Genomic DNA, 26,594 nt, shown 5'->3' with positions numbered 1-26,594 from the left:
AATATTGTAATTTAATTTTCTAACTAAAGCACATTTAGATTCTTTCTCATCTTAAATATACGTTACCATGGCAGTTTTCTTACTATAGTCCTCTGAGGGTAGTGCCCAAATTTTATTTTCCCTTTTATGTAACTATTCTAGAAGGCTGGTGATTTCTAAGAGGCCACTGTCATTAGGCTGCTGTCTTTGGTGGTGCCGTTCAACTCTGACTGCAGTCAGTGCAGATTTACAGGTTTAACACAGCAATTCTTGGCTGTGTTACATGACAGGAAAGTAGCTTGGGGTGGTATGCCTTCTCCTAATTCTTGTAAATGTGCTGTGCATTTTTCCATTTATTTAATTTCATATTTTTAAATTTAGGCATTTATAATATCCTTGTATGTGTACATGCATTTATATTCTACATCTAGGATCAACAAACTAGGATCTGGAAGTGATTTTGAAGCTTATTTCCAGAGACTTGGGATTGCTTCAGGCAGAGCCCGTTACACTAAGAACAGAGTAAGCCATTTCATTATTTTGGATACATAGCATTTTATCCAACTTCTTGTTAGGAACTTTAACTGTTTAGTTATTTGGTACCAGGGCACCAGGTCATGTGGCCTGGTAAGAATTCCAGGACTGGAGGCTGACTTCATGTCTCTCTGTAGATGGACTAGGAATTAATTTGGGTTCTTCTGTGAATTTTCTCTGCACAGTTATTCACTGAAACGGTAGGTGGCAGAGTAAAGGCAAGTGCATAGCTGGTTAGCAGAACCAAGTAGTTCATATCCCTGTTCTGATGCAGGCTTTGTTGGAAAATCCCGTTCTCCTCCTCTTTTCCTGAGGAAAATGTGCATGTGAAGAACCTGTTTTGGTCGCAGGGAATGCAAGGCCGTGAGTCTTTATTGTCAGTAGCCCCTCTTCACATCCTCACTCCTGCCTGTCATCTGAGTCCAGGGCTCCTGAGTAGGGAATAAAACAAGTTCCTCCTGATTTTTAAATTATCTTTTCTGTCCTGCACTGATCAGTTTGCACCATCACCATTCAAACACACTGATGATAGGCAAGTATTTGGATATGCCAACATGTGCCGTTTGCTTGTCTAGGTTATAAATTGTGACACACCAAAGATTACATCAGTAAACCCAGATTTGTCACAGATTTTAATAATTTTTGAATCATAATTGCAATATACCAACATCTTGCTTGCCTACCTAGAATACATACCTTTTGCAAATCTGATTCTCCAGAGTATGAGTGGGAACAGAGATGAAAGCAAAATAAATTTCTATACTGATACTCATTAAACTCTTTCAAGGCCTGTTCACTTTTATATTCTGTCATCAATCTGAACCCAGTTGTCTGGTTTCTAAGACAGTGTAGATTAAAAGCAGGATATTAGACAGGAGAGTGAGTGACACAGGGTGACACATCCTTTTAGTGATGCTAAAAGCAGTAAAAGTGATGCTAAAAGCAAAGTAGCAGATAGTCAGACCTAAGTAGTAGTCTGTAATAGTAATGACAATACAATAACAATAGTATTACATAGACTACAACTATGTATTAATTTATAATGGTAGCCCTTAACTACATAATAAAGGTTAGATGGGATTTGGTTATACAATTTGGGAAGGCCGAGAAGGTGCTTAAACATAGAATTCTTGAACTATACAGATCTTAGCTGCCCAGAACCTTTCAATTGATAGGTAATTTTAAACTGTGGTAATAAGCAATTTGAGTATGTATGCCTTAATTCTAGTTATCAGAAATACAGCAACAACAATTTTCAAGAAGTATTTTGAATGAAGTTTACGTGAATAATTAAACAGTAGTAAAATTTTAAACAGGTGAGTATTTGGTGATAGTGTTATAGTTAGATACTAACTTTTGCTTCATCATGATAAAACTCAGAGTTCCACATGGCTGTATTTTTTTCTGCATTTTAAAGATTACATATTGTAATTGGAGTATTTAATGTTTGTCTATATTCAATACCCACCTATATTTTTTTCCCCCAGAAAACAGATAAGTACAGCAGCTACCCGGTATACCATACGATTTATGAGACGTTTGAATTAGTACAGAATTTTTATGATCCCACATTTAAAAAACAGCTTTCGGTGGCTCAGTTACGAGGGGCACTGGTTTATGAGCTTGCAGACTCTAACATCATTCCTTTCAATATTGAAGACTATGCAAAAGCTTTGAAAAACTATGCAACAAGCATCTATAATTTATCTAAGAAACATGACCAAGAATTAAGAGACCACGGAGTATCGTTTGGTAAGAACGGCTGGGTATTATTTTATAATCTCTGAGTTAGAGCTTTAAGGTACCATCTCCGATTGTCATCACTGCTCACTCTTTCTTCCGAGAATATATTCCTGCATCACTTAATTTTGACTGCTAGAAAAAAACTTGGAACACCTTTAAAGAAGGTCATTTATTCTGATATTTGTAGGATGAATCCATTTTGCTAAGTTAGTGCTATGAACATTGGGATGGTAAACCTTTTCCCTATATTGCTGTCTTTAGAAACACTTTTACTGTTATAAAAACACAATACAGCACAAAGATGGGAAAATAAAACCAGTTCCACTACATATGTAATTATTATTGTATATTTTTGTTTACATGCAGAATTTTTTACACGGGTTAAGCATTGTTTCATTTTATACATCTTATATTCATTTTATATTCACATTGCCATTTTATGGTTATTGTTCTGTACACTATCCCCAGCAAAGCAGGGATGAAATATAGTATGGTGTGAAGCACTGAGCATTGGGTGTAGAAGCAGTTACCTGGTTCAAATCTTGGTTCTAAGATTTACTCATTGTGTGATGTGGGAAAAGTTACTTGACCAGTCTTTGTCAATTTTCCTGAGTAAAATGGTAAAGAATATAACTTGTTTCCAAGACTGCGGTGGGAGATTCGGTTGGTTGGAAGTATAGACACAGTGGTGAGTAGACACTTATAAATGTTACCTATTAGTACTGTTCACAGTAATCATTTTCTTTTAATCTGGGAGTACATACCAAAATTATCAAATATGTACTCAGTGTCTACTGTGTTAATTCCTGGGAGATAGGAGAATGTTTAAAAAATAATCATTGTCCTCAGAGAGCACACAATCTCATGTGAGGGAAAAGAGAAGAATGCCAGGGACAAGCTGTTATAGGATACAGAGAGTAATGTAGGAACACAGAATAAGTACAGAAAAGTCAGTAATGGCTTTGGAATATTACTGCATACAAATTAGCAGTCTTCAAAGTCATGAGCAGCAAGTATTAAGATCTAGATGAAATGATACAAAGAAAATTTAGGAAATTGTATTTAGATCAGTGATTGGAGAATGTCTTTTAATGACGAGACAAATGAAACCGGAAGCATAAGCAAAATGGATATTCATAGTTCTGTGGCTATCTGACATCCTCTTTTCCTAGATGCCCCGATTTTCTATTGGTGAATTACCTTTTATCACTTTAAGTTAGGATCCAACTGAGAGAGAAAGCACAGTTACAGGGGTCACTCTTCACACAAGGTGAATTAACTTAGTCTATTAATGCTTCTTTTCCCCCATATTTTCAAACTCTGTCTCGGTGGTGATATCCCATCCATGTTAAACCCCCTTGTAACCTTCTTATAAACATTTCTTCTACCTGATGTGTCCTCCTCCCTTCCCAATCAAAATTCTTGATTTAGTGCCAGTCAAAAGGCAGTCCTTCTGAACTCTGAACATGTTTTAATGAATGAATGAATGAATGAATGATGGATAGGATGGATATATAAGTTACATGGTCCCCTGTTCTTTACTTCCTTTTCCCAATCTACTTATCTTCCCACCATTCTACTGAAATTGCTATTCACCTGTTACTAAATACCAGGGACACATTTTCTTAATCCAATTTGACTACTGTGGTTCAATGGAAATTTAAAATTCTTTCAATGCTCTTTAGCTTCCCAAACATCTATTATTGGATTATTTGGTACTTGGTTCTAAGAACATCAACGATAATTAGAGCTTACAGGATATCTAAGGCTAAAAAAAACCCTGGTCTTTTATATTGAAAGTAACTATTTACTAGCTGTGTGATCTAATAGAAACCCTGTGTCTGGAGCAGTAAATGCTTTACCTGTAAAATGAATATTGTACTCCCTGTACACAGGATTAATGAAGAAGCAAATCAATGCTCTATGCTAATGTTCAGTTTAGAAAAGATGGGAAATGATAAATACATTGTTGTAATAAGAAAATATGCGGAGAACCTTCTCACTTCTTAGAATCTATGTAAACTAAAGAAAATCTTGACCAGACCAGACCTGATCCTATTTCTGAGTCTGCATATACCAGCTCGTCACAGGTTGCATTTAAATAAGATCATTTTAATTTGTTAAAAAGAAAGGTTAACATTGTTTTATTCTATTAATTGCAGGAACATAGCTCATTTATAGTTGTATCCAGTACCTAGTATAAAGAAGTTATATTAATATATATTGAACAGCTACATGAATGATGCATTTCTGATAAATTAGGAATGAAAAGAATTATTTATAGTTACTTCATGAAGAACCAATTTAGACATTTTATATTTTATCCATTGTCTGTTACAATATTTTCTGATAATCTTCATGGATCTACAGGAAGGCTCAGTAGAATAATAGTTTCAGTATCTATTCAGTCCTATCAGCCTGGAATGCGGAGGGCAGGAAAGTGAACATCTGAAATAAGAAGGACTTACTAATATACCTTCCACTTTTCTATTTTTAAAAGATTCTTTATTTTCTGCTGTGAAAAACTTCTCAGATGCTGCTTCAGATTTCCATAGAAGACTTACAGAAGTTGATCTTCAGAAGTAAGTTTGAAATGTAAAGTTCCCTGTTTTGAAAAGTAATCTAGTTAGAATGAATCGTGTACACTTACCTAGGCATTTGGCTCTAAGTCACTGCTACTCAAATGAAGGTCTGTAACCACAGCATCAGCATTACTTAGGAGCTTGTTACCAAACTTAAGAATTCTGCACTTTAACAAACTCCCAGGATGGTCAGTATTCACATTGAAGTTTGAGAAGCACTGCTCTGTCTGGTAGACTAAAAACTCCTCCTAAAACAAGAGCCAGCCTCCTGTCTGTAGGAGTCTGCATAAGAATTTTGAGTGTAATTCATAGTTCTATGGGGATAAGTGCACTTGTAGTGTATTTGTAGTATATTTTACTAATGTCTCAATACTTCTATGACCAGCGTAGAAATTCTTTTACTGATACAATTTTTGCCACTTTTAGATCGAAGTATAATTTGAAAGTTCTGTTCAAAGCATGCATTATTTAACAAGCATAAATTGTTCCAGGTCACATTTATTTTTTCAGATCCAATTAGAGTAACCTTTCCCACCACCCATATTGGCAGAAAGACGTATCCTTCTTTCTGAGGGGCATCTCTCTCCTTTGGGTGGTAGGAGAGCCCAGAGAACTCCTGTAGCACCCCAGAAAGAGAGTTGGCAGATGCCAAGTGTGAAAGGGGATTCCTGGCCCACAATGTGCAACTGTCTCCCACCCTTCCTGCAGACTGCTGCAACCTTCCTTCATTTGATACAGATTGCATTTGTTTGTCTTGGGCTCCAGCGGAACTGAATGGCTTATCAACAGCTTGATAGTACACCCAGTGTGCCTTTGCAGGAGGCCTGGCTATCCTCCTAGAGAGAATTAAAACCGTCTTCCCAGTTCTTTCTGTGGTCTTGAAAAACAAAACCAGCCATTTCCAGTAGGTCTCATTCTGAGTATTAGGAAGATGACCCTCTTTTTTTAAAAAAAAAGTTTTTATTTACTTCTGAGAGAGACAGCGTGAGCAGGAGAGGGTCAGAGAAAGAGGGAGACACAGACTCTGAAACAGGCTCCGAGCCAGCTGTCAGCACAGAGCCCGACGCGGGGCTCGAATGCATGAACCGTGAGATCATGACCTGAGCCAAAGTTGGATGCTCAACTGACTGAGCCACCCAGGCACCCCAGGAAGATGACCCTCTTATATATAGCTTACATATAAAGCATGACTGCTAATATGTATTTTCTTTAGAAGTTTATTTTTCTATGCCTTATGCTATGTTATTTTAAACTCTATTTCCGTGAAAGGGTTAAAGTTACTGTATTTCTTCTTATATTTTCAAAGTCCCATTGCAGTGAGAATCAGGAATGACCAACTGATGCTCCTGGAGAGAGCATTCATCGATCCCCTTGGTTTACCAGGGAGGCGGTTCTATAGGTAAGGAAGCAACATATGTTCCATTAAAGGACATTACATACTTCAATATGACTAAAACCAGCATACCCAAAGTCTGCTTTAAACTGTTGCCATCAGATGAATAGAAGGTTAATATGTACACTGAGAGGAATATATGGGTAAGATTATGCATTAGAACAGTATAATATGTAGCATCAGAAAAATTAATTTCATGTTGTTTACTGCTTTGCTACAGATGTAAATGATTAATGATAGAAAATAACTTTCTGTAAATCTAAAGGATATAGAATCTTAGAGCTTGTGTGATTCAAACTTCAACATTAATTTTCTCTGTAGGATCTGAGGTAAGTAGCTATCTAGCCACTAAGCCTACCACATCATGAGGAAGTCCATCCTATTTTAAGAAAGGTCTACTTTAATAGAAATTTTTCTTCATGAAGACCCTTTTCCCTAATCTAGATCTATGTAACATTTTTAGGTTTTTAAAAATGGCTGCCATGTTCTGCTGAAGAACTCTCCTTTTTGTATCTGTATCTCTATGTCAAGTTTTCTTTCAATATCTTGGCTGTGCCCTTCGGCAGTCTCCAGTTTCTCAAAGTACCTCTTAAATGAGATAGATAGGGCAAAGTTGAATGAAAAGGTTTATCTTCTACATTCGGAGAGGTGGCTGTTTCATCTAATGTGTAGAAACCAACACAGAAGGAAAAAAAAATGAGGAAACGAGGAATATGTTCCAAATGAAAGAATTAAGATAAAACCATGGAAAAATACCCCTGTGAAATGGAGATAAGTAATCTACCTGATAAAAAGTTCAAATTAGGGCCATGAAGATGCTCAAAATTGGAAGAATGGATGAGCACAAAAGTTAAAAAAAAAAAAAGTTCCAAACAGGAGTCACATTAGAGGGGTTTTCCATCAGACAAGATGAAGCAGAAGACAGAATCACTGATCTTAAAGGGGGGGGGGGGAGGCTTAAGAGACTTAGCAGAAAAAAGGCCTATTAACATTCACATTACAGGAATCTCAGAAGAGAGGGAAAAGGGCTGAAAACTTCCCTAACCTAGAAGAGGAAACCAACATCCAGAAACAAGAAGCCCAGAGAGAATTCCAAATAAAATGAACCAAAAGAGACCCACACCAAAACACTTAATTACACTGTCAAAAATAATTAAAGACAAGGATAAAAGCAGCAAGAGAACTACTTTTATATATACACAAAGGAACCTCCATATAGTAATTATTAGCAGATTTTTCAGCAGGAACTTTGCAGGCCTGAAAGGAGTGGCACAATATAGTTCAGGTGCTGAAAGAAAAAGACTTCCAATCAAGAATACACCATCTTGCAAAGTTAGCTTTCAGAACTAAAGGTGAGAGTATTCCAGACCAACAAAAGCTAAAGGAATTCATCACCACTAAACTGGCCTCCTAAGAAATGCTAAAGGGAGCACTTTAAATTGAAAAGGAAAGGTGCAGATTAGCAACAAGAAAACAGGAAGCGTGAACATTTTACTAGTAAAGATGAACATTACAGTAAAGGTAATAAATGGTATGAAGGTTAAGACAAAGTAATTAAGTACAACTACAATAAGGGATACACAAAAGTAAGAGGAAGTAAAACCTTAAACCATGGTGGTAGGATGGATAAGAGTAAAAAGGTAGACCTTTACAATGCCTTCAAAGTGAAACTGTCATATTCATGACTGTCTACTTTAAATTGATAGTTTGTTCTACTTAAGGCTCACAGTAACCACAAACCAAAAAGTTACATAGGCATACCTCCGATCTACTATAAAGCAACTTAAGTTTTTGCTTTCTTAGTACATACGTAAGTTATGTTTATACTGTATTACAGTCTATTAAGTGTATGAAGCACTTCTAGAAGTATGTACCTTAATTAAAAAATACTTTATTGCTAAAAATGCTAGCCATCACCTGACCTTTCAACTAGCTGTCATCTTTTCTGCTGATGGAAGGTCTTGCCTCACAGTTGATGGCAGCTGACTGATCATGGTGGTGGTTGTTGAAGGTTGAAGTTGCTGTGGCTATTTCTTAAAAGAATATAACCATAACGTTTGGCCACATCGATTAACTCTTCCATTCATATTTCTCTGTTGTGATGCTGTTTGACAGTTCTATTTCAATAGTTATTTCTCTCAAAGCCTGCTTTTTACTAAAAGCTTATGTAATATTCTAAACCCTTCATTACCACTGTTGAATCTTCACAGCATCTTTATCAGGAGTAGATTCCATCTTAAGTAACACTTTCTTTTGTTCACCCATAAGCAGCAAGTCTTCATCCATTAAAGTTTTATCGTAAGATTGCAGCAATTAAAATATAATGATTATGAAAATTAAGGCCAGTATCTCTGATGAGCAGATAAGCAAAAATCTTCCTATAAAACAGGAAACTGAATTCAACAATATATTAAAAGGATCAAAATCACACAGAAGCATGACAATAATACATCGGTTCATGATAAAAATTAAGGCTGTATCAGATGTACCCACACCCACCCCCTACTCCACTGTGAAAAGCTGGTTTTCCCTTGAGATTGAGGGACAAGGATGCCCACTCATGCTACTTTTATTCACCACAGTATTGGAAGTCCTAGCTGCAGCAGTCAGACAGGAAAAAGAAATCAAAGGCATCCAAATTGATAAAGAAGTAAAATTGTCACCATTTGCAGATGACATGACAGTACATACAGAAAACCTAAAAACACCAAAAAATTAGAACTAATGAATTCAGTAGTTGCAGGGTACCAAACCAATACACAGAAATCCCTTCTGTTTTTATATACCACTAACAAAGTAGCAGAAAGAGAAATTCAGAAAAGTCATTTACAATCGCATCAAAAAGAATAAACTACCTATGAATAAATTTAACCAAGGAGGTGAAAAGACCTGCACTCTGAAGATTAGATTAAGGGAGCACAAGACAGACAAATGCAATCCATATCAAAGTATCAACAGCATTTTCCACAGATAATCCTAAAATTTGTATTGAAACAAAAAGCACCCTAAATAGCCAAAGCCGTTTTCTGAAAGAACAACAGAGCAGGAGGTATCATAATCCCAGATTTTCATATATACTACAAAGCTATACTGATGATATAGGCAAGACAAATGGACATATAAGTCAATGGAACAGAATAGAGAGCCCAGATAAAACCCCATGCTTCTATGACTAATTTACAAAAAAGGAGGCAAGACTATGCAGTACAGAAAAGACAGTCTCTTCAAAAAATGGTGCTGGGAAAAGTGGACAGCTACATACTAATGAAATGGAACCACTTTCTTAACACAAAAATAAACTCAAATGGGGTAAATGCCTAAGTAAATGTGACAGCTAAAACCATAAAACTCCAAAAAAAAAAAAAAAAACCCCAATCAACCCAACGACAAGCACCCATCTCTTTCACATTGGCCTAGGAAACAAAAGCAAAACCAAAACAAACCTGGGAGAATATCACACTAAAAAGCTTTTACATAGCAGAGGAAACTATCAACAAAGAAACCTAAAATGGGAAGGCATATCTAAAAGAAGAAGCTGCTACAACTCAACAACAAAAAGCTCTATAAAAAAAAAAAATGGGCAGAGAACCTGAATATGTATTTTTCCAAAGAGAAAAAGACATGAAAACCATGGTCCCCACCTCTAATCATTAGGGAAATGTAAATCAAAACTGAGGTTATCCCCTCACAATTGTCAGAATGCCTAGTATTAAAGAGACAAGTGTTGGCAAGGATGTGGAGAAAAGGGAACCCTCGTGCATTATTAGTGGGAATGTAAACTGGTAGAGTCACTACAGAAAACAGTATGGACATTTCTTAAAAAAATTTAAGATAGAAATACTACATGATCCAATAATTCTATTGCTGAGTATTTACCCCTCAAAAAACCAAAAACACAAATTCACCTAAATATACTCATTGTTATTTTAATGCAGTGTTATTTACAACAGCCAACACAGGGATGCAACCTAAGTGTGCACTAACAAAGAGAAAGATGTACACACACACACACACAAACGGAAGAGTAAACACAAAAAAGAATGAAATCTTGCCATCTGCAACATGGATATACCTTGAGGGTATCATGTTAAGTAAGTCTGGGAAAAACAAATCCCGTATGATTTCACTTCAAAACAAAAAGAAAATTGGTGGTTGCTAGAGAGGAAGGTGGGGGGAGTATGGGCAAAATAGGGGGTTGAGTGGTACAGACGTGAAGTTACAAGCAAGCCATGAAGATGAAAAAAGTCCACCACAGGGAATATAGTCAATTATACTGTAGTAACTTTTGTGGCAGATGGTACCTACGCTTATTGTAGTGAGCATTCCCAATGTATGTAACTGTCAAATTACTACTATACACCCCAGACTAATAACACTGTATTGTCAAATGTATTCCAACAAAGAATATAATAAAGTTTGGAATGTTATAAAAATTACCAAAATGTGACAACAGAAACATGAAGTGAACAAATGTAGTTGAGAAGATGGTGCCAAAAGACTTGCTTGATAGAAAGTTGCCACAAACATTCAACTAAAAAAAGAAAAAGCCAAAAATGTACTGTTGAGCACAATAAAATGGGCAAGTCTGTAGCAGATACCAAAAAGATAAGAGAAAATCTAAGTATACCATGCCATCAAACCACAGAGAGAGAGCAAGAGGCTAAGGAACAGGCAGAAACTACAAAACAGCAACATGTACATACCTGTTATTTTACATGTAAGTGGAATAAACGTCCAGTGGAGAGACAGGGTGGCTGAATGCAGAAAAAAAACACCGACCTATATGATGCCTAGAGGAGACTCACTGTTTTTGTTTTTTTGAGAGAGAGCACGTGTGCAAGCAGGGAAAGGGCAAAGAAGGCAAAGAGAGGGGAGACAGAATCCCAAGCAGGCTCTGCATCACCAGAGCAGAACCCAATGTGGGGCTCGAACTCACTGTGAGATCATAATGTGAGCTGAAATCAAGAGTTGGACACCTGAGTGAGCTACCCAGGCACCCAGAAGAGACCCAGATGAGAAGTGAAGGCATGGAAAAAGACATCTAGTGCAAATGGAAACCAAAAGAAGGCAGGGATAGCTATCCTATTATCAGACAAGATACTTTAAAACGAAAAACTGTAATGAAAGACAAAGAAGGAAATTACATAATAATAAAAGGGTCAAACAAGAGCATATAGCTGTTGTAAATATTTATGCACTGAACCATATAAATTAGGTATTAACACACTGAGAGAGAGAGAGAGAGACAGCAGTACAAGAGGAGGAGACATTAATGCCACACATCAATGGCTAGCTTCTAGACAAAAAAATCACTAAGGAAACATTACCCTTAAGCATCACAGTAGACCTTATGAATATACTGAATATTCCATCCAACAGCAAACCACACATTCTTGCAAGAGCATGTGCGGTATTTTCCAGGATTGGTCGTATGTCAAAAAATGTCTTAACAAATGTAAGAACGATCAACCATCTTTTTTGACCACAGTGGTATGAGACTAGTAATCAACTACAAGAAGAGTGGAATGTTCACAAAAGGTGGAAATTAAACAATGTTCTACCAAACTACAGGGCAAGTCATGAAATCAAAAGACAAAAAAATACCTTGGGAAAAATGAAAATGGAAATGGCAGAATTTATGGGATATGGTAAAAAACCGTTCTAAGATTGAAGTTCACCAGCAGTAAATACCCAACCCAAGAAAGGTAAAATTCTCAAGCAACCTAACATCACACCTCAGTGAGGTAGAAGAATGATAAATGAAGCCACAATTTAGGTGAAGGAAGGAAATAACTAAGAGGAAATCAAGGAAATAGAAATTAAAAAGCCAAAACAAAAGTTCAATGAAACGAAGAGTAGATTCTTTGAAAGATAAAATTTATAAACCTTTCACTCAATTCACCAAGAAGAGAAAGGGTTTGAATACGTAAAATAGATGTTACAACTAATACCGCACAAATGCAAACATACCAGACTATCAACACTACTATGCCAACAAACCGGAACACATGGACAAACTCCCAGAAACATATAGCCTTTCAGAACTGAATCATCAAGAAATATATATGGAAAAAGAAAAGTGAAGATATTTAATCAGTAACCATAAATATCCTAATAAACAAAAGTCCAGGAACAGATGGCTTTGCTGATGACTTCTCCAAACATTGAAAGAAGAATCAGTATTACTCATTTTCAAATTCTTCCAAACTCACTTTAAATAAGGCAAGCATTACCTTGATATGAAAATCAAACAAGAATGCCACAAGAAAATTACCAGCCAATATGATGAACCAAGAAGTAAAAATCCTTCACAAAATATTAGCAAACCAAATTCAGCAGTATATTAAAAAAAGATCACATGCCATAACCAAATGGGATTTACTCCAGGGATATAAAGATGGGTTCAATATTCACAAATCAATGTCATATACCATATTAACAAATGAAGGATAAAGTCTCACATAGAAGCAAAAAAAGCATTTGACAAAAATTCAACATCCATTTTTATTAAAACTTACTGAAGTCCTATAGAAGAAATGTAACTCAACATAATAAAGGCCACATATGACAAACCTACAGCTAATACCATACTTAAGGGTGAAAAGCTGAAAGCTTTTCCTCAAAGATCATGAACAAGATAAAATGCTTAGTCTTGCCACTTTTTTTTTCAACATAGTATTGGTATTTCCTACTGAGAGCAATTAGGCAAGAATAAGGCAACCATACTGGAAAGAAATAAAACCATTACTATTTGTAGATGACACTGTATATAGATAAGCCTAAGGAATCCACTAAAATACTATCAGAATGAATAAATTCATCCTAAGGTTAAGATACAAAATATACAGAAATCTATTATTATTTCTATACACTAATAATGGCCTATCAGAGAAATTAAGAAAACAATCCCATTTCCAATTGCATCAAAAAGAACAGAATACTTAATTTAGCCAAGGTGAATGGCCACAGGGGTATTAGATGTCAGGTCAATGATTTGAACCAGGTTTGTGTAATTCTTAATGTCTATATATATCTTACTACACTCTGCTTTTACAGTTTTCCAGTAGAGGGCAAGTACTATACTTATGAATAGCTACAACCTTTATGTAGACTATCTCAACTCCTATATAGGTCAGAATATCAGTGTTTATAAACAGTTCAGCACATAACACGGGCTCCAAGAAAGATCCATTTGAGGCCATATTAAGATTTAAAAGCCAAGAGAAATAAATCCTAATGTACTCTGGATAATGTAAATGGCTTACATTATAAATTTCTATTTGATCATCAATATTGACTTACATAGAGTTCCATATTGTCTCAGACAGTAGATTCACATCTTGAAGAAGCTGTAGGATTTTGACCTAATTCCTCATCATGGTGTTCAATAAAATACGTCCTTTTCTGGAAAGCAGCATTCCAGAGAAGAGAAGGTAGCTTGATCTCTTCAGGTACTTATAAGATGAAATAGGAAATCAAATGTAAAACTTTCCTTCTGGATCACAAATTCAGTGTGTCTCCAGGCAATTCACATGGACTTCATTCATCATCCTTACCATTTATGATATAGTGGCAATACGTGCTTATTTAATTATTGATTTTTAATATCTAAAGAGTATCGGAACAAGTGTTACTTATTCTTGTTGAATCTCTGAAAAAGACAACGCACAGATAAATTATTTTTCAGTCTCCTCTCACTCTCATTAAATATATCCATTAAGCATACTTGTTGTCACTGTTTGGGTATGTCGGGGTAGCCAGACAACTGATATACACAACTTACAACAAAGAGTCCACCTTCTTCCAATTGGTCTTATCTATGAAACTAATCTTTTTTTTTTTTTTAATAGTTTATTGTCAAATTAGTTTCCACATAACACTCAGTGCTCATCCCCACAAGTGTCCTCCTCCATGCCCATCCCCGCCTCCCCCCACATCCATCAGTCCTCAGTTTTTGTCAGCATTCAAGAGTCTCTCATGGTTTGCCTCTCTCTCTTTCCCCCACCATTTCCGCCCTTCTTCTCCCCCTTGTTCCTCCGTCAAGTTCCTCCTAGTCCTCCTATACGTGCAAACATATGATATTTGTCCTTCTCTGCCTGACTTATTTCGCTCAGCATAACACCCTCAAGGTCCATCCATGTTGCTACACATGGCCAGATTTCATTGTTTCTCATTGCCATGTAGTATTCCTCTATGAAACTAATCTTAGTGAATGCATATGAATGCAACTTTCTTTGCTTAAGATTATACTGTTATATATAATACTATGTCAAATTAATTATAGGTCTTCATTTTGGTTTAAAAAAGGGAATGCCAAGAAGAGACACAGTATTCTTAAGATGTCCTTCAACAAAAGGGAATGAATAGAGAAGTGTGTAAAATGTAACGTATGTATGCATACTCTATAGCTCAACCTGCCCTGTTTTTTTCTATTAGGCACATCATTTTTGCTCCAAGTAGCCAAAACAAATATGCCGGAGAATCATTTCCTGGGATCTATGATGCTATGTTTGATATTGAAAATAAAGAAGACCGTCAGTCAGCCTGGACAGAAGTAAAGAAACACATTTCTATTGCAGCCTTTATAATTCAAGCAGCAGCAGGAACCCTGAAAGAAGTGTTATAGTAAGGTCTCAGCAGCGTGGCCATTAAAGGTGTTACTGAAAGTCTGAATGTAAAATCCTTCCTTGGTTTTTGATTGATAGCTCATGAAACCAGAGTATTCTATAATCTTGCCTTTCATGTCCTATTTTGATTTTAGACTTCCATCCTGTTCCTCTGTGAAGAGTTTTTTGGCTTTTTAGAAACTCATAACTTCATCACCAAATTGTTCATCTAATAAAACCAAAGAACTCTAGTCATGTGGCAGAAGACATAAAGTAACTGAAAATTCCCAAAAACAAAATATGACAAGGAACTTGGTAGTCTCAGACATTGCTGGTAGAAGTGTAAAATGGTACAACCACTTTGGAAAACAGTTTGTTTCTTACCAAGTTAAAATACAGTTAACCCTTGAACATGGGTCTGAACTGCACAAGTCCACTTACAGGTTTTCTAATATACCATTTTCTTTATGATTTTCTTAACATTTTTCTCTAGTTTTATTGTAAGAATACAGCAAAAAATACATATACAAAATATGGGTTAATCAACTGTATTATTGGTAAGGCTTCTGCTCAACAGTAGGCTATCAGCTGTTAAATTTTTAGGGAGTGAGTGAAGTTATATGCAGATTCTTGTCTGCCTGGTGGATTGGCACCCATAACCCTCACATTGTTTAAGGGTCAACTGTAGGAACCTTTGCAAGTTATTGCTTCATAAGTTATTTTGTTTTTATCATCTTTAATCAACAGCTGATCACTAGAACAGAACAAGTGATTAAAGTAATTATGTTCTAAAGCCATGTAATTAAGCAAGGATGTTACATACAGAATGTGACCGATTTCTTTAAAAAAAATTTTTTTTAATGTTAATATTTTTGAGAGACAGAATGTGTGTGAACAGGGGAGGGGCAGAGAGAGGGACACAGAATCTGAAGCAGGCTCTAGGCTCTGAGATCATAACCTGAGCTGAAGTTGGACACTCAACCAACTGTGCCACACAGGCACCCTGCCCCATGAGCTATTTCTTAATAATGTTTTCCCCTAGGAGTACTTTACCTCTAAGATGTTTTATGTATGCCACTGGCTAATGACAAAGGAAAAATCTAGTGATGAAAGAGAAAAAAAGGGGAGACTGAGGAAATCACCTTGGAAATCTACTTTACAGAAACACAGGAGATAAAAAAATAACCAGAAGGGGCACCTGGGTGGCTTAGTTGGTTAAGCGTCCGACTTTTGCTTAGGTCATGATCTCGCGGTCCGTGGGTCTGAGCCCTGCGTCGGGCTCTGTGCTGACTGCTAGCTCAGAGCCTGGAGCCTGTTTCAGTCTGTGACTCCCTCTCTCTCTGACCCTCCCCTGCTCACGCTGTCTCTCTCTCTCTCCTAGAAAAAAAAAAAATAAATAAAAAAAAAAAAAAAAAAAGAAAAAACAACCAGAAGGCAAATAAGAAGACAGCAGTATTTAAGTAATTATGGACTGAATTCACCAAAGGGCACAAAGTGGCTAGATGCAAAAAAAAAAGACCTTACTATACACTAAAGGAAATTCATTTTAGTTCTAAAGACATATACAGACTAAAGGTGTAGGAACAGAGGATATTCCATGCATGTGGATACCAAAAAAAAGTAGGCACAGCCATATTTATGCCAGAAAAAAATACACTTCAAGCCCAAAACACTAGAGACTAAGAAGTCATTAATGATAAAATGAAAAATACATCAAGAAGATAAAACAAGGGGCGCCTGGGTGGCTCAGTCAGTTAAGCATCCGACTTTAGCTCAGGTCATTTTCGCACAGTTTGTGGGTTTGAGTCCTCCACTGGGTTCTGTGCTGACAGCTCAGAGACGGCAGCCTGCTTTGGATTCTGTGTCTCCCTCTCTCTCTGCCCTTCCCCTGCTTGCGCTGTCTTTCTCAGAAATAAATCATACACACATCCAACATCAGAACACCACAATTAAATGGATTCAACAGTCCTATATAGAATATTCCAACCAAAAGCAGTATAGGGCACATTTTTCTCAAGTACCTATTTACAAGGCAGATCATGTGATAGGGCACAAAACAAATCTTAGCAAATTTAAGATTGAAATCATACCAACTACCTTTTCTGACCACAATGGTTTAAAATTGAAATCAAGCAAGAGAAAGCTAGAAAAACCGGAGTCAAAGAAAAAATGGGAATATGACACATTAAATCTTATAGGATGAGGCAAAAGCAGTTGAGAGAGAAGTTTACAGTCTTAAATACATATATTAAAAAATTACAAAGACCTCAAACAGCCTAACTGTTGTGGAAGTTATTCTAGGAAGTATAAGAAGAACAAATTAGGCCCAGACATAGTGGAAGGAAGGAAATAAATCAAAGCAGAGATAAAATCTATTTCAGAAAAGTAAAACTAAAAGCTGGTTCATCAAAAAGATAAAATTGACAAAACTCTAGCCAAACTTAGAAAAAGGCATAAAATTAGAAATAAAAAAGATCCTGGGGTGCTTAGGTGACTCAGTCAGTTAAGCATCTGACTTTGGCTCAGGTCATAATCCCAGGGTTTGTGAGTCTGAGCCCCACAATGGGCTCTGCACTGACAACTCAGAGCCTGCTTCAGATTCTATGTCTCTCTCTCTGCCCCTCGCCCATTCACTCTGTCTCTCTCTCAAAAATAAAGATTTTTTAAAAATTTAAAATGAAAAAGGTCTTTTAACTATTACTACAAAAATGCACAGAATTGCAAGAGGCCATTATGAACTATATATTCTAAAACAGGTAACCTAGAAGAAATGGATAAATTTCTAGAAACAACCTACCAAGACAATGAAAAAGAAACAGAAAACTAAGGAGCAAGAGATTGAATCAATTTTTTAAAACATCACAGTACAAAAAATAACCCAGGACCAAATGGCTACATTGGCAAATAAACACTCCGAGAATTAACACAAGTCTTTCTCAAACTCTTCCAAAAACTTGAGGTATATAGGATATTTTCAGACTCCTCTTAAAAAGCCAATATTATTTTTGTCACTAAAGCCAGATAAGAACACAACAAAAAGTAGAGACCAATATTGTTGAACACAATTATCAACAAAATATGAGCAAACCTAATTCAAGAACACAAAGATTATACACCTGGACTGAATGGGATTTATCACTAGGATGCAAAAATGGTTCAATACATGTAAAACAATAAATGTCACATATCATAATAAAATGAAAGACAAAAATCACAATCATCTAAGCATTTGACAAAATGCAACATCCTTTCATAATAAAAACTTTAGGCAGACTGGGTATAGAAGGCACATGCTCAACATAGAAGCCATGTACGACAAACCCACAGTTAACATGATACTCAACTGAGAAAAACTGAAAGTTCTTCCTCGCATCCAAATCAGGAAGAAGTGAAACTCCCACTTGTAGTTGATATGATTTTGTATATGCAAAATCCCAGACTCAAACAAACAAACGAACTAATCAGGGATTTCAGTAAAGTTGCAGGACACAAAATCAATGTACAGAAATAAGTTACATTCCTATACACTAAGGATGAAACACCTGAAAAAGAAAATTATCCCATTTGCAGCATCAACAAAATACTTTTAGGAATAAATGTAATCAAGGATGTGAATGACTACAATGAAAACTGTTAAGACTGCTCAAGCTAAAGACAGACAAATGGAAAGACCTCCTGTGTTCATAGATCAAAAAGAATGTTAAAATGTCCATACTAAACAAAGCCATCTACAGATTCAATGCAATCCCCATCAAAATACCAATGGCATTATTCACAGAAACACAAAGACAATCCTAAAATTTGTATGGAACTGCAAAAGACCCCAGACAGCCAAAGCAATCTTGAGGAAAAAGAACAGCGCTGGAGGTATCCTACCTCCTGACTTCAAATTATACTACAAAGCTACAGTAAGAAAAACAGCATGGTGCTGACAAAAAAACTGACAGAGACCAACAGAACAGTGAGCCCAGAATTAACCCCCTGCTTACACTGTCAACTAATATTTGACAAGGGAGCAAAGAGCACCCAATGGGGAAAGGACAGTCTCTCCAACAGACGAGTGTTGGTAACTTGAATAAACACTGAGCAATGAAACTGGACTTCTATCTTATACCACTCACAGAAAATAACTTGAAATGGATCAAAGACTTCAACATAAGACCTGATACTATAAAACTAGAAAAAAAATGGGGAAGGAGCTCTTTAACACTCTTCGTAATGTTTGGGATATGACCCCCAAGCACAAACAAAAGCGAAAATCAACAAATAGGACTACACTAAAGTTAAGTTTTCACACAGCAAAAGAAACAACAAAATGAAAAAGCAATCTAAAGAATGGGAGAAAATTTTTGCTAATCATCTATCTGACAGAGTTAATTTCTAAAATATATAAAGAACTCCCTACAACTTGGTAACAAAAAACCCAGATCTAAAAAATGGCAGAACTAGACATTTTCTAAAGACATCCACATGGCCAAATATATATGAAAAGATGCTCAACTTCACTAATCATCAAGAAAATACAAATTAAAGCCACAATGAGAGATCTCATTTCAAATCACTATCATCAAAAAGACAAAAGTGTAGCAAGGATGTGGAGAAAAGGGAACCCTTGTGCACTGTTGGCAGGAATGTAAATTGGTACAGCCACTATGGATAACAGTATGGAGTCTCCTTAAAAAAATTTTAAAGAGAGCTATCATAGGACCTAGTAATTCTACTTCTGGGTATTTATCCAAAGAAAATGAAAACTAATTCAAAATGATATATGCACCCATGTTCATTGCAGCACTACTTATAACAGCCAAAGATATGGAAAGAACCTGTGTCCATCAACATGAATGGATAAAATGTGGTGTGTATGCACACTGGAATAATTCACCCATGAGAAAGAAAGACATCCTGCCATTTGTGACAACATGGATGGAGTCTGAGCACATTATGCTAAGTGACAGAAGTCAGAGAAAGACAAATACTGTATGATTATCACTTCTATGCAGAATTTAAAAAGGCCAAAGTTAGAGACACAGAGTAAAATGATGGTTACCAGGGGGTGAAGGTTGTGGGGTCAAGGAAAGATTTTAAGGGTTCAGATTTACAAGTAGCTAATAAGCCTTAGAGATATAATGGACAGTACAAACAATAAATTGTATTATAATCAAACTTGCTAAAAGACCAGACCTTAATTCCAACTACTGAAATAATTATAATTATGTAATATGTAATGTGATAGAGGTGCTAATTATTGCTACAGGGACAAAATCATATTACAACATATACATTGTATACCTTAAATTTAGGTTATTTGTTAAATATATTTTAAAAAGACACCCTATTAGACGGATGGTGCTTTAGCATACTTAGCACCCAGCATGGCACCTCCTGAAGTGCCTTGACTTTCAAATATACAGGTGCCTTGGTGACTCAGTTGAATATGCATCCAACTCTTGATTTTGGCTCATGTCATCATTTCATGTTTCCTAAGTTCCGGCCCTGTGTTGGGCTCTGCACTGACAGTACAGAGCCTGCTTGGGATTCTGTCTCTAGCCTTCTCTCTGCCCCTCCTCCACTTGTGCATACGCATGCACGTACTCTCTCAAAATGTTAAAAAAAAAAAAAAGTGGTAATCCATATAACTGAATATTAGCCATAAAAAAAGGAAATCTTGACATTTGCAATGACATCAATTACCTGATACTCTGATGTTCTAATATTTTGAAACAGATGTTAGGTTATTAGGCTAAATGAAATAAGGTGGCAACAGAAAGACAAATATTGCATCACTTGCATGAAGAATCTAAAATAGTCAAACTCGGGTAGTTCGGTTGATTAAACATCTGACTCTTGATTGCAGCTCAGATCACGATCTCGCAGTTCATGAGATCACGCCCCAAGTTGGGCTGTGTTGACAGTGCAGAGGCTGCTTGGGATTCTCTTTCCCTCTCTCTCTGTCCCTACCTCACTTGTGTGATTTCTCAAAATAAATCTTTCTTAAGTCTAAAAATAAATGTCTTCTTGTAATTTGATGGGACATCTTCCCCAACTTTTCACAAATGAGAACCTATCTAGTTTGACATAATTCAAAGAATGAATTCATTTGCCTAACACACGAATAATCTTAATGCATTGCTTTTCACTCCATTACAGTGATGTTTTGTACATAGCCTTTCAATCATATCTACATCTAAGTATACAGATATGCAGAAAATTGTCCCAGAGCCCAGATGACAGTAAGGCCAAGTTTACTTACATGCACAACTTTACAAGACAAATTCATTGCCATGATCCTATTACTTTCATTCAGTCCTGCAGACTCCATCTCTAATTCTTGTTAATTACCCATCAGCTCTTTAGAGGTCCTTCTCAAATAAGTCAATGGCTCCATTGATTACTGTGAAAACTGAAAGCACATTATCTTTTTGATATTTTGGTCATTTGATATTAAGTAAGAAAAGACTAATAAATGGTGTTCTAGTTTTAGGTTTTGCATGGTAACTTGGGTGTGTCTTCAGTGTCTTGGTTCAAGTGTTTAAGGACTTAGGAGTCAAAGTCCCTAATTTTAAAATCTAATTTCACCATTTGCTACTTATGTGACTAAAGTATGCAGCTTTCCTTTGCCTCTACTTCATCAGTAAAATAGGGATAACAGTATATATGTTTTTATGAAGGTGTTCTAAAATTAAGTGAGAAGCTATTAAAAAGCACTCAACAAAGTGCTTGGCACACTGGCTGCCAAAATACTGAACAAAAACTTAGCTACTGTTAAGTCTACCAGCTAAATTCCTAAGCCTCAATCACAAAATTTGTGATGTCTTATAACCTAACCAATTGAATGATAACGTCGTTATTTGACATTTACTTTTCCTGATGGCTTTAAATTATCTGCCTGAAAAATTGATCTTAGAATACACCTGAGTACCTTCTAATGCTAATTCTCATTATCCTGATACTGGCTTTCTGCTCCCTTAAATTTTTTCTCCCGTGTCCAATCCAGGCTTTTCCTGCTGATAATTTAAGGAGTTTTATGGGGTGTGTGTGTGTGTATACTGGAAGGAATCCCCAAGACATCAAAACCAATCCATGCTGGCCTCTAATATGAAGTCTACATTCTGGGATCAGTCTGTTTCTAGAATCCAACTTTCATTAGTAATTGTAAGAAACTCATTAACTCTAATAAGCCTAATGTATCAAACACTTAAAACTTGTGGATTTTATTTATTGACGTACATAATTTTCACATTTTCCTCCACCTTAAGAATATATGCCTAACTAAAGAAAACAGTCTGTGGTTAACTTATGTTGTTTCTCTCGACCCAGCCTTCCTTCCCTGTTGTGGCAAAACAACTTTTCTTTCATATAGAAGACTCATCATGGGTGATTTAGGCAGCACATATTGCATACTCAGGATGTTAAGCCTGAATGATTCTTTACCGGACTTAATTATTTCAGTGCCCGTGCACTCCTACTTCATCATACTCACGGGCAGGGTCTGTCACTGTTTTTTTGGATGAAAAGTAAGGTACCTGCAAAAGTTCGGAATGCTACCAATCTTGGATCCTCAAAGCTAGCCAAATGCAATATTCACTATTACTATTTACTTATGATTTTCAAATCCTAAGAGCCAGACAAGTTCTCACCATCAGCTTCAGAACTTACCAACAGCCTGGACTACTTCACTGGATGTTGTTAACAATCCTGGGACTCAGCAGTCCTCTGTGATAATCACTCCAAACCTTTTTGTATATTCTCGGTCTTGTGCACAGTTAGGAGTTACACAGAAGTTTCTCTCTCTAGTCCTTAATAAATTTCAGTTCAAGATCTTAAGTCCCTTAACTTGTCCCCTCCTTTCCTGTCGAAGTCCAGCTAAGGCCAGTCCAGGGGTCCCTGAAGGATAGGCGGTGTCAGTGAGAGAGGGATGAGAGAGGCATGAGATTCTTTCTGGTCACCAGCCAGACCTCTCCACACGGAGATTCAACTTTATTTTATGCTTCAGTGTTTGGGACAGAAGTGGCATTCCGATGATCAGTTAAAACTTTCCAGAAAATTGATATGCATAGGTGTATGGGGAACAGCCCAGAAGTGGCATTCTGATGATAAATTCTTTTGATCAGTAAAAATTCTTCAGAACATTGATGTGCAAAAAAGATATGGGGAACAGCCCAGAAGTGGCATTCTGATATAAACAGAATGCTTTTAGCATAGTAAAGGCAAAAAGTTAGTTCTTTGTGAGAAAGGGTCAATAGCCTGTTTATCATTTAATAGGAGGTTTAAGAAAAACAGGTTTTTCAGGAATACAGTGTTGCTCCCACAACCACAAAAGAAGTTCCAACAGTAAGTTCCTTCACAAAGTAGAATCAGCGTATCAAGGCCGGGAATACCGATCAACAAGGTGCCTTGGGGGTCTGTGCTCAAGCAGAAACAATTGAGTGGGGGGTGGATATTGGTCACCATCTGACAGGTAAGACTCCCTGCAAACTTACCTTGACCTCACAAGTTTATCTCAACTTAGTGAGTTCAGAAATGGCTCCCAACACTTTCCAACTGCCTTTGTTGCATATTTCATGCCTTTATCCTATATGGTCGTTCCCTTCAACAATTTCCAATTACACCTTCCTATCAAAGTGATCTTTCTAAAGTAAAATCCAAGCCTTGTTACAAATACATGGAACAACCTAAGTGAAGGCAAAAGGCGATCAACTAATTCTGAGTCTCTAACAAGTGCAAACCAAAGGAAAAACAGAATACAACAAACATAAGCACCGTACTCTAGTTGATGACTTTGTTCTCCATGGAAAACTAGGTTAATAGTTCTGATACTGCTATACATGTGTACCTGAATTGAACAATTAAAGTAAATGGACAATAGTTGTCAGAGTAAGTTACAAATAAGCAAAAGGAGGTAGCTAAAATAATGATGTGGTAATGGATTAGTGCTTAAGTTAGTATAGATACAGATGGTTACTTGTAGAAATGTAGATGTGTGTATAGACACAGGTTGGCATATACACATACATTTCCTTGCTGTCAGGTCATGGTGTCTAGAAACAGACAGTGTAGTAGCAATGAATGTACACCTAATTCTATTCTTCAATAAACCAGGGATCCTTGGAGAAAAGGCTGATTGGAGCATTTTGAAGTGCCTGAAGGTAAGAAAGTGCAAAACACACACACACACACACAGAAAGAAAATCCTACAGTGATAAGACAGTAGTAGGACAAGAAAAACAAAACCCACACAAAAAAACCAACCCACAAAAGCCAAGTAAAAGGCCATGATAAGCAAAGCTGGAACAATGTGAGAAACAAAACAATGTAACAATACTAGATTAAAACAAAATATGAACCAGTCCATAACGCAATAAATAGAAGATGAAATAAATTAGGAAGAGACAAATTTCCTATACATAAAAACTCTATAAATTATTTATGCAGACACTCCACCCTCAAACAGTGGAATATAACCCCCCACTCTTCTTTAAGTGTGGACTGGACATAGTAATTTCCTTCTGAAGGACAGAAAGGAATTAATAACTTTAGAGTTAAAAAACTGCACCACCTTAGCCAGATAATCAAAATGTTCAGACATGTTAACAGTATGTATCCTTGAAACCGCTGAGAAATGCTGAGAATGACTCTTTACATCTGTGGTTTTCCTTCTCAGTACACATTCAGTACCCTAAGAAAATCACCAGACAAATCCCAAGTGAGGGCCATTCTACAAAAGACATGACCAGTCAGTTCTCCTCAAAACTGTCAGGGTTTTGAAGGAAGACCGAGAAACTGTCAAAACCAATAAGGGCCCAAGGAGATATGATGACTAAATATAATGTGGTTTCCTACATGGGATCCTGGAACATAAAAAAACACTAGGTAAAGATTAAGGAAATGTGAATAAAGTGTGGACTTTGGTTAATAACATCAATAATTAATCCACTAATTCTAACCAATGTATCATACTAATGTAAGGTGTCAATTATAGGGAAAACTGGGTGTGGAATATATGGGAACTCTGTACTATCTTCAAAATTTTCCTCTAAATCCAAAACTGTTCTAAAACAAAAAGTTAATTAAAAAAATTAGTAAGAGGGGAAAAAAGGCAAGCCTGATCACACTTCCATGCTACTAGTACAAACTTCACTCTCTGTCAAAATGAAAATTTTCTGCATATTTTTGAACCCCATCCCCAGAGTTTCTGATTTAGTAGGTCTGAGGGGGAGGACCAAGAATTTGCATTTCTAACAGATTCCGAGATATATTGATCCTGTGGGTCTAGAAATGGTACTCTGATAGCCAATGACCTAGCCTAGAAGATGGAAGTCAAAAATTCAAATGATCCCTTGTTATCTGTCCTATCTTTACAATCTTATCTGTCTTTCCTATGCAAGTATCTTTCTTATGTTGCAGACATTTTCAATTATAGAATTGCTTTAAGGTATCATACCTAATGGGGAAACGATACAAGATACATATCGTTATCAATGACATATATGATATCCGTAATGATGGAAGCTTGTTTTTGAAACTGAGGATTCTGAAAATTCTTTGCAGGCTGCTGAGAGAAACTAGAGACCTAACAGTTGTCCAATCATAAATGCGTAGTTTTCAATCCAGCTATTATAACTAAAACCACCATACATAAGGACTACATGTTTTATTTCATAAACTTATCTTCTAACACACATATGTAACTAAACATTTATTTCTGGTGACCAAACACAGTGTTACCAATTTTCCATGCTTTGTGCCAATTCATGGAAACTATTAACTCAACTGACAGACATAAACCACACAGAATAGTTAAAAGAAAAGCACAGAACACAAAGCCAGGCTGCTTGAGCTTGAACTCTCTCCATAACTCACTAGTTTCGACTTAAGGAAACTTAACTCTGCAAATAAATCACTTTCCTCATCTGCAGTATAACAGAACCTACCTCACAGGTTTATCATTAGGATTAAGTGACTGGCCCATAACAAGAGCTGCACTGCTTCTTGATATTTACAAAAGCCAATCAATATGCCAAGCACTGTACTAGAAAATGGAATGGCAATATAATGGTTGGTCAAAACACAGTCAAGGTTATATTCAGTCTACAAGAGAATACAGATATTAACAAATCAATCACGCAAAGAAGATATGAATAAATATGGAATTGCAAACTGAAGGAAAGGATCATAGTGTTTTAAAACATCAATACTACTGCACTCATCTAGTTTCTTTTTTTGAGGATGACAGGAAAGTACTACAAGTTCAGGGATGTTCCCCTCTTCCAGGCTTCATAGAAGAAATCTTACTATAATTAGGAAAGTCTTAAAAGACACCTTAACAATTTTGGGGGCAGTATACCTACTTTGTCAAAAAGAAATGGAAATCAAATTATTTTGACACAATTTTTAAGTAACAAAAATGTTTAAGGCTGGAAGTTTTATTTCACTTCAAAGGACATTAAACGTGGTCTACTAAATTGAAAAACTAAAAAAGTCATTAATTAGCATTTAATTAAAATATGCTCTTTAGAGAAACTGTTCTTGAAAACATTCTTCACCATATAAAAACTTAAAAACCAAACAATAACAAGGCACCTGCATAGCTCAGTTGGTTAAGCATCTGACTTTGGCTCAGGTCATGATCTCAGGGTTTCTAAGTTAGACCCTTGCGTCAGGCTCTGCACTGATAGCTCGGAGCCTGGAGACTGCTTGAATTCTGTGTCTCCCTCTCTCTCTCAAAACCAAAAATAAACATTAAAAGAAATTAAAAAA

At 36.3% G+C, this 26,594-nt stretch overlaps 1 protein-coding gene and 2 long non-coding RNA genes across 4 annotated transcripts in view; 1 reads left to right on the top strand and 2 right to left on the bottom strand.

Moving 5' to 3' along the window:
- NAALAD2 (N-acetylated alpha-linked acidic dipeptidase 2) overlaps window positions 1–15,317 on the top strand; it is a 61,188-nt gene extending 45,871 nt beyond the window's left edge. The window contains exons 17-21 of the mRNA XM_077780609.1: window positions 411–501; window positions 2,001–2,265; window positions 4,757–4,838; window positions 6,145–6,237; window positions 14,668–15,317. Coding sequence (XP_077636735.1) covers window positions 411–501; window positions 2,001–2,265; window positions 4,757–4,838; window positions 6,145–6,237; window positions 14,668–14,857 — 721 coding nt within the window. The 3' untranslated portion in view covers window positions 14,858–15,317. The remainder of the gene's footprint in view (window positions 1–410; window positions 502–2,000; window positions 2,266–4,756; window positions 4,839–6,144; window positions 6,238–14,667) is intronic.
- On the bottom strand, window positions 495–24,178 carry LOC144245177 (uncharacterized). Of its 2 annotated transcripts, XR_013339182.1 has the most exons (4): window positions 22,494–24,178; window positions 21,088–21,237; window positions 13,534–13,882; window positions 495–944 (listed from the first exon to the last, which is right to left on the bottom strand). It is a non-coding gene; the product is annotated as an uncharacterized LOC144245177 (long non-coding RNA). The 2 variants fall into 2 exon arrangements; XR_013339181.1 differs by having other exon boundaries at window positions 21,088–24,178.
- On the bottom strand, window positions 4,851–11,129 carry LOC144245178 (uncharacterized). The gene is made up of 3 exons (XR_013339183.1): window positions 10,935–11,129; window positions 8,154–8,609; window positions 4,851–6,231 (listed from the first exon to the last, which is right to left on the bottom strand). It is a non-coding gene; the product is annotated as an uncharacterized LOC144245178 (long non-coding RNA).
- Window positions 24,179–26,594: the final 2,416 nt, after the last annotated feature.

This window comes from Crocuta crocuta, unplaced genomic scaffold (genome assembly GCF_008692635.1).
Source record: "Crocuta crocuta isolate KB4526 unplaced genomic scaffold, BGI_CrCroc_1.0 scaffold78, whole genome shotgun sequence".
NCBI classification, from domain to species: domain Eukaryota; kingdom Metazoa; phylum Chordata; class Mammalia; order Carnivora; family Hyaenidae; genus Crocuta; species Crocuta crocuta.
The sequence above is the reverse complement of the archived record's forward strand: the minus strand, read 5'-3'. Positions and strand labels throughout refer to the sequence as shown.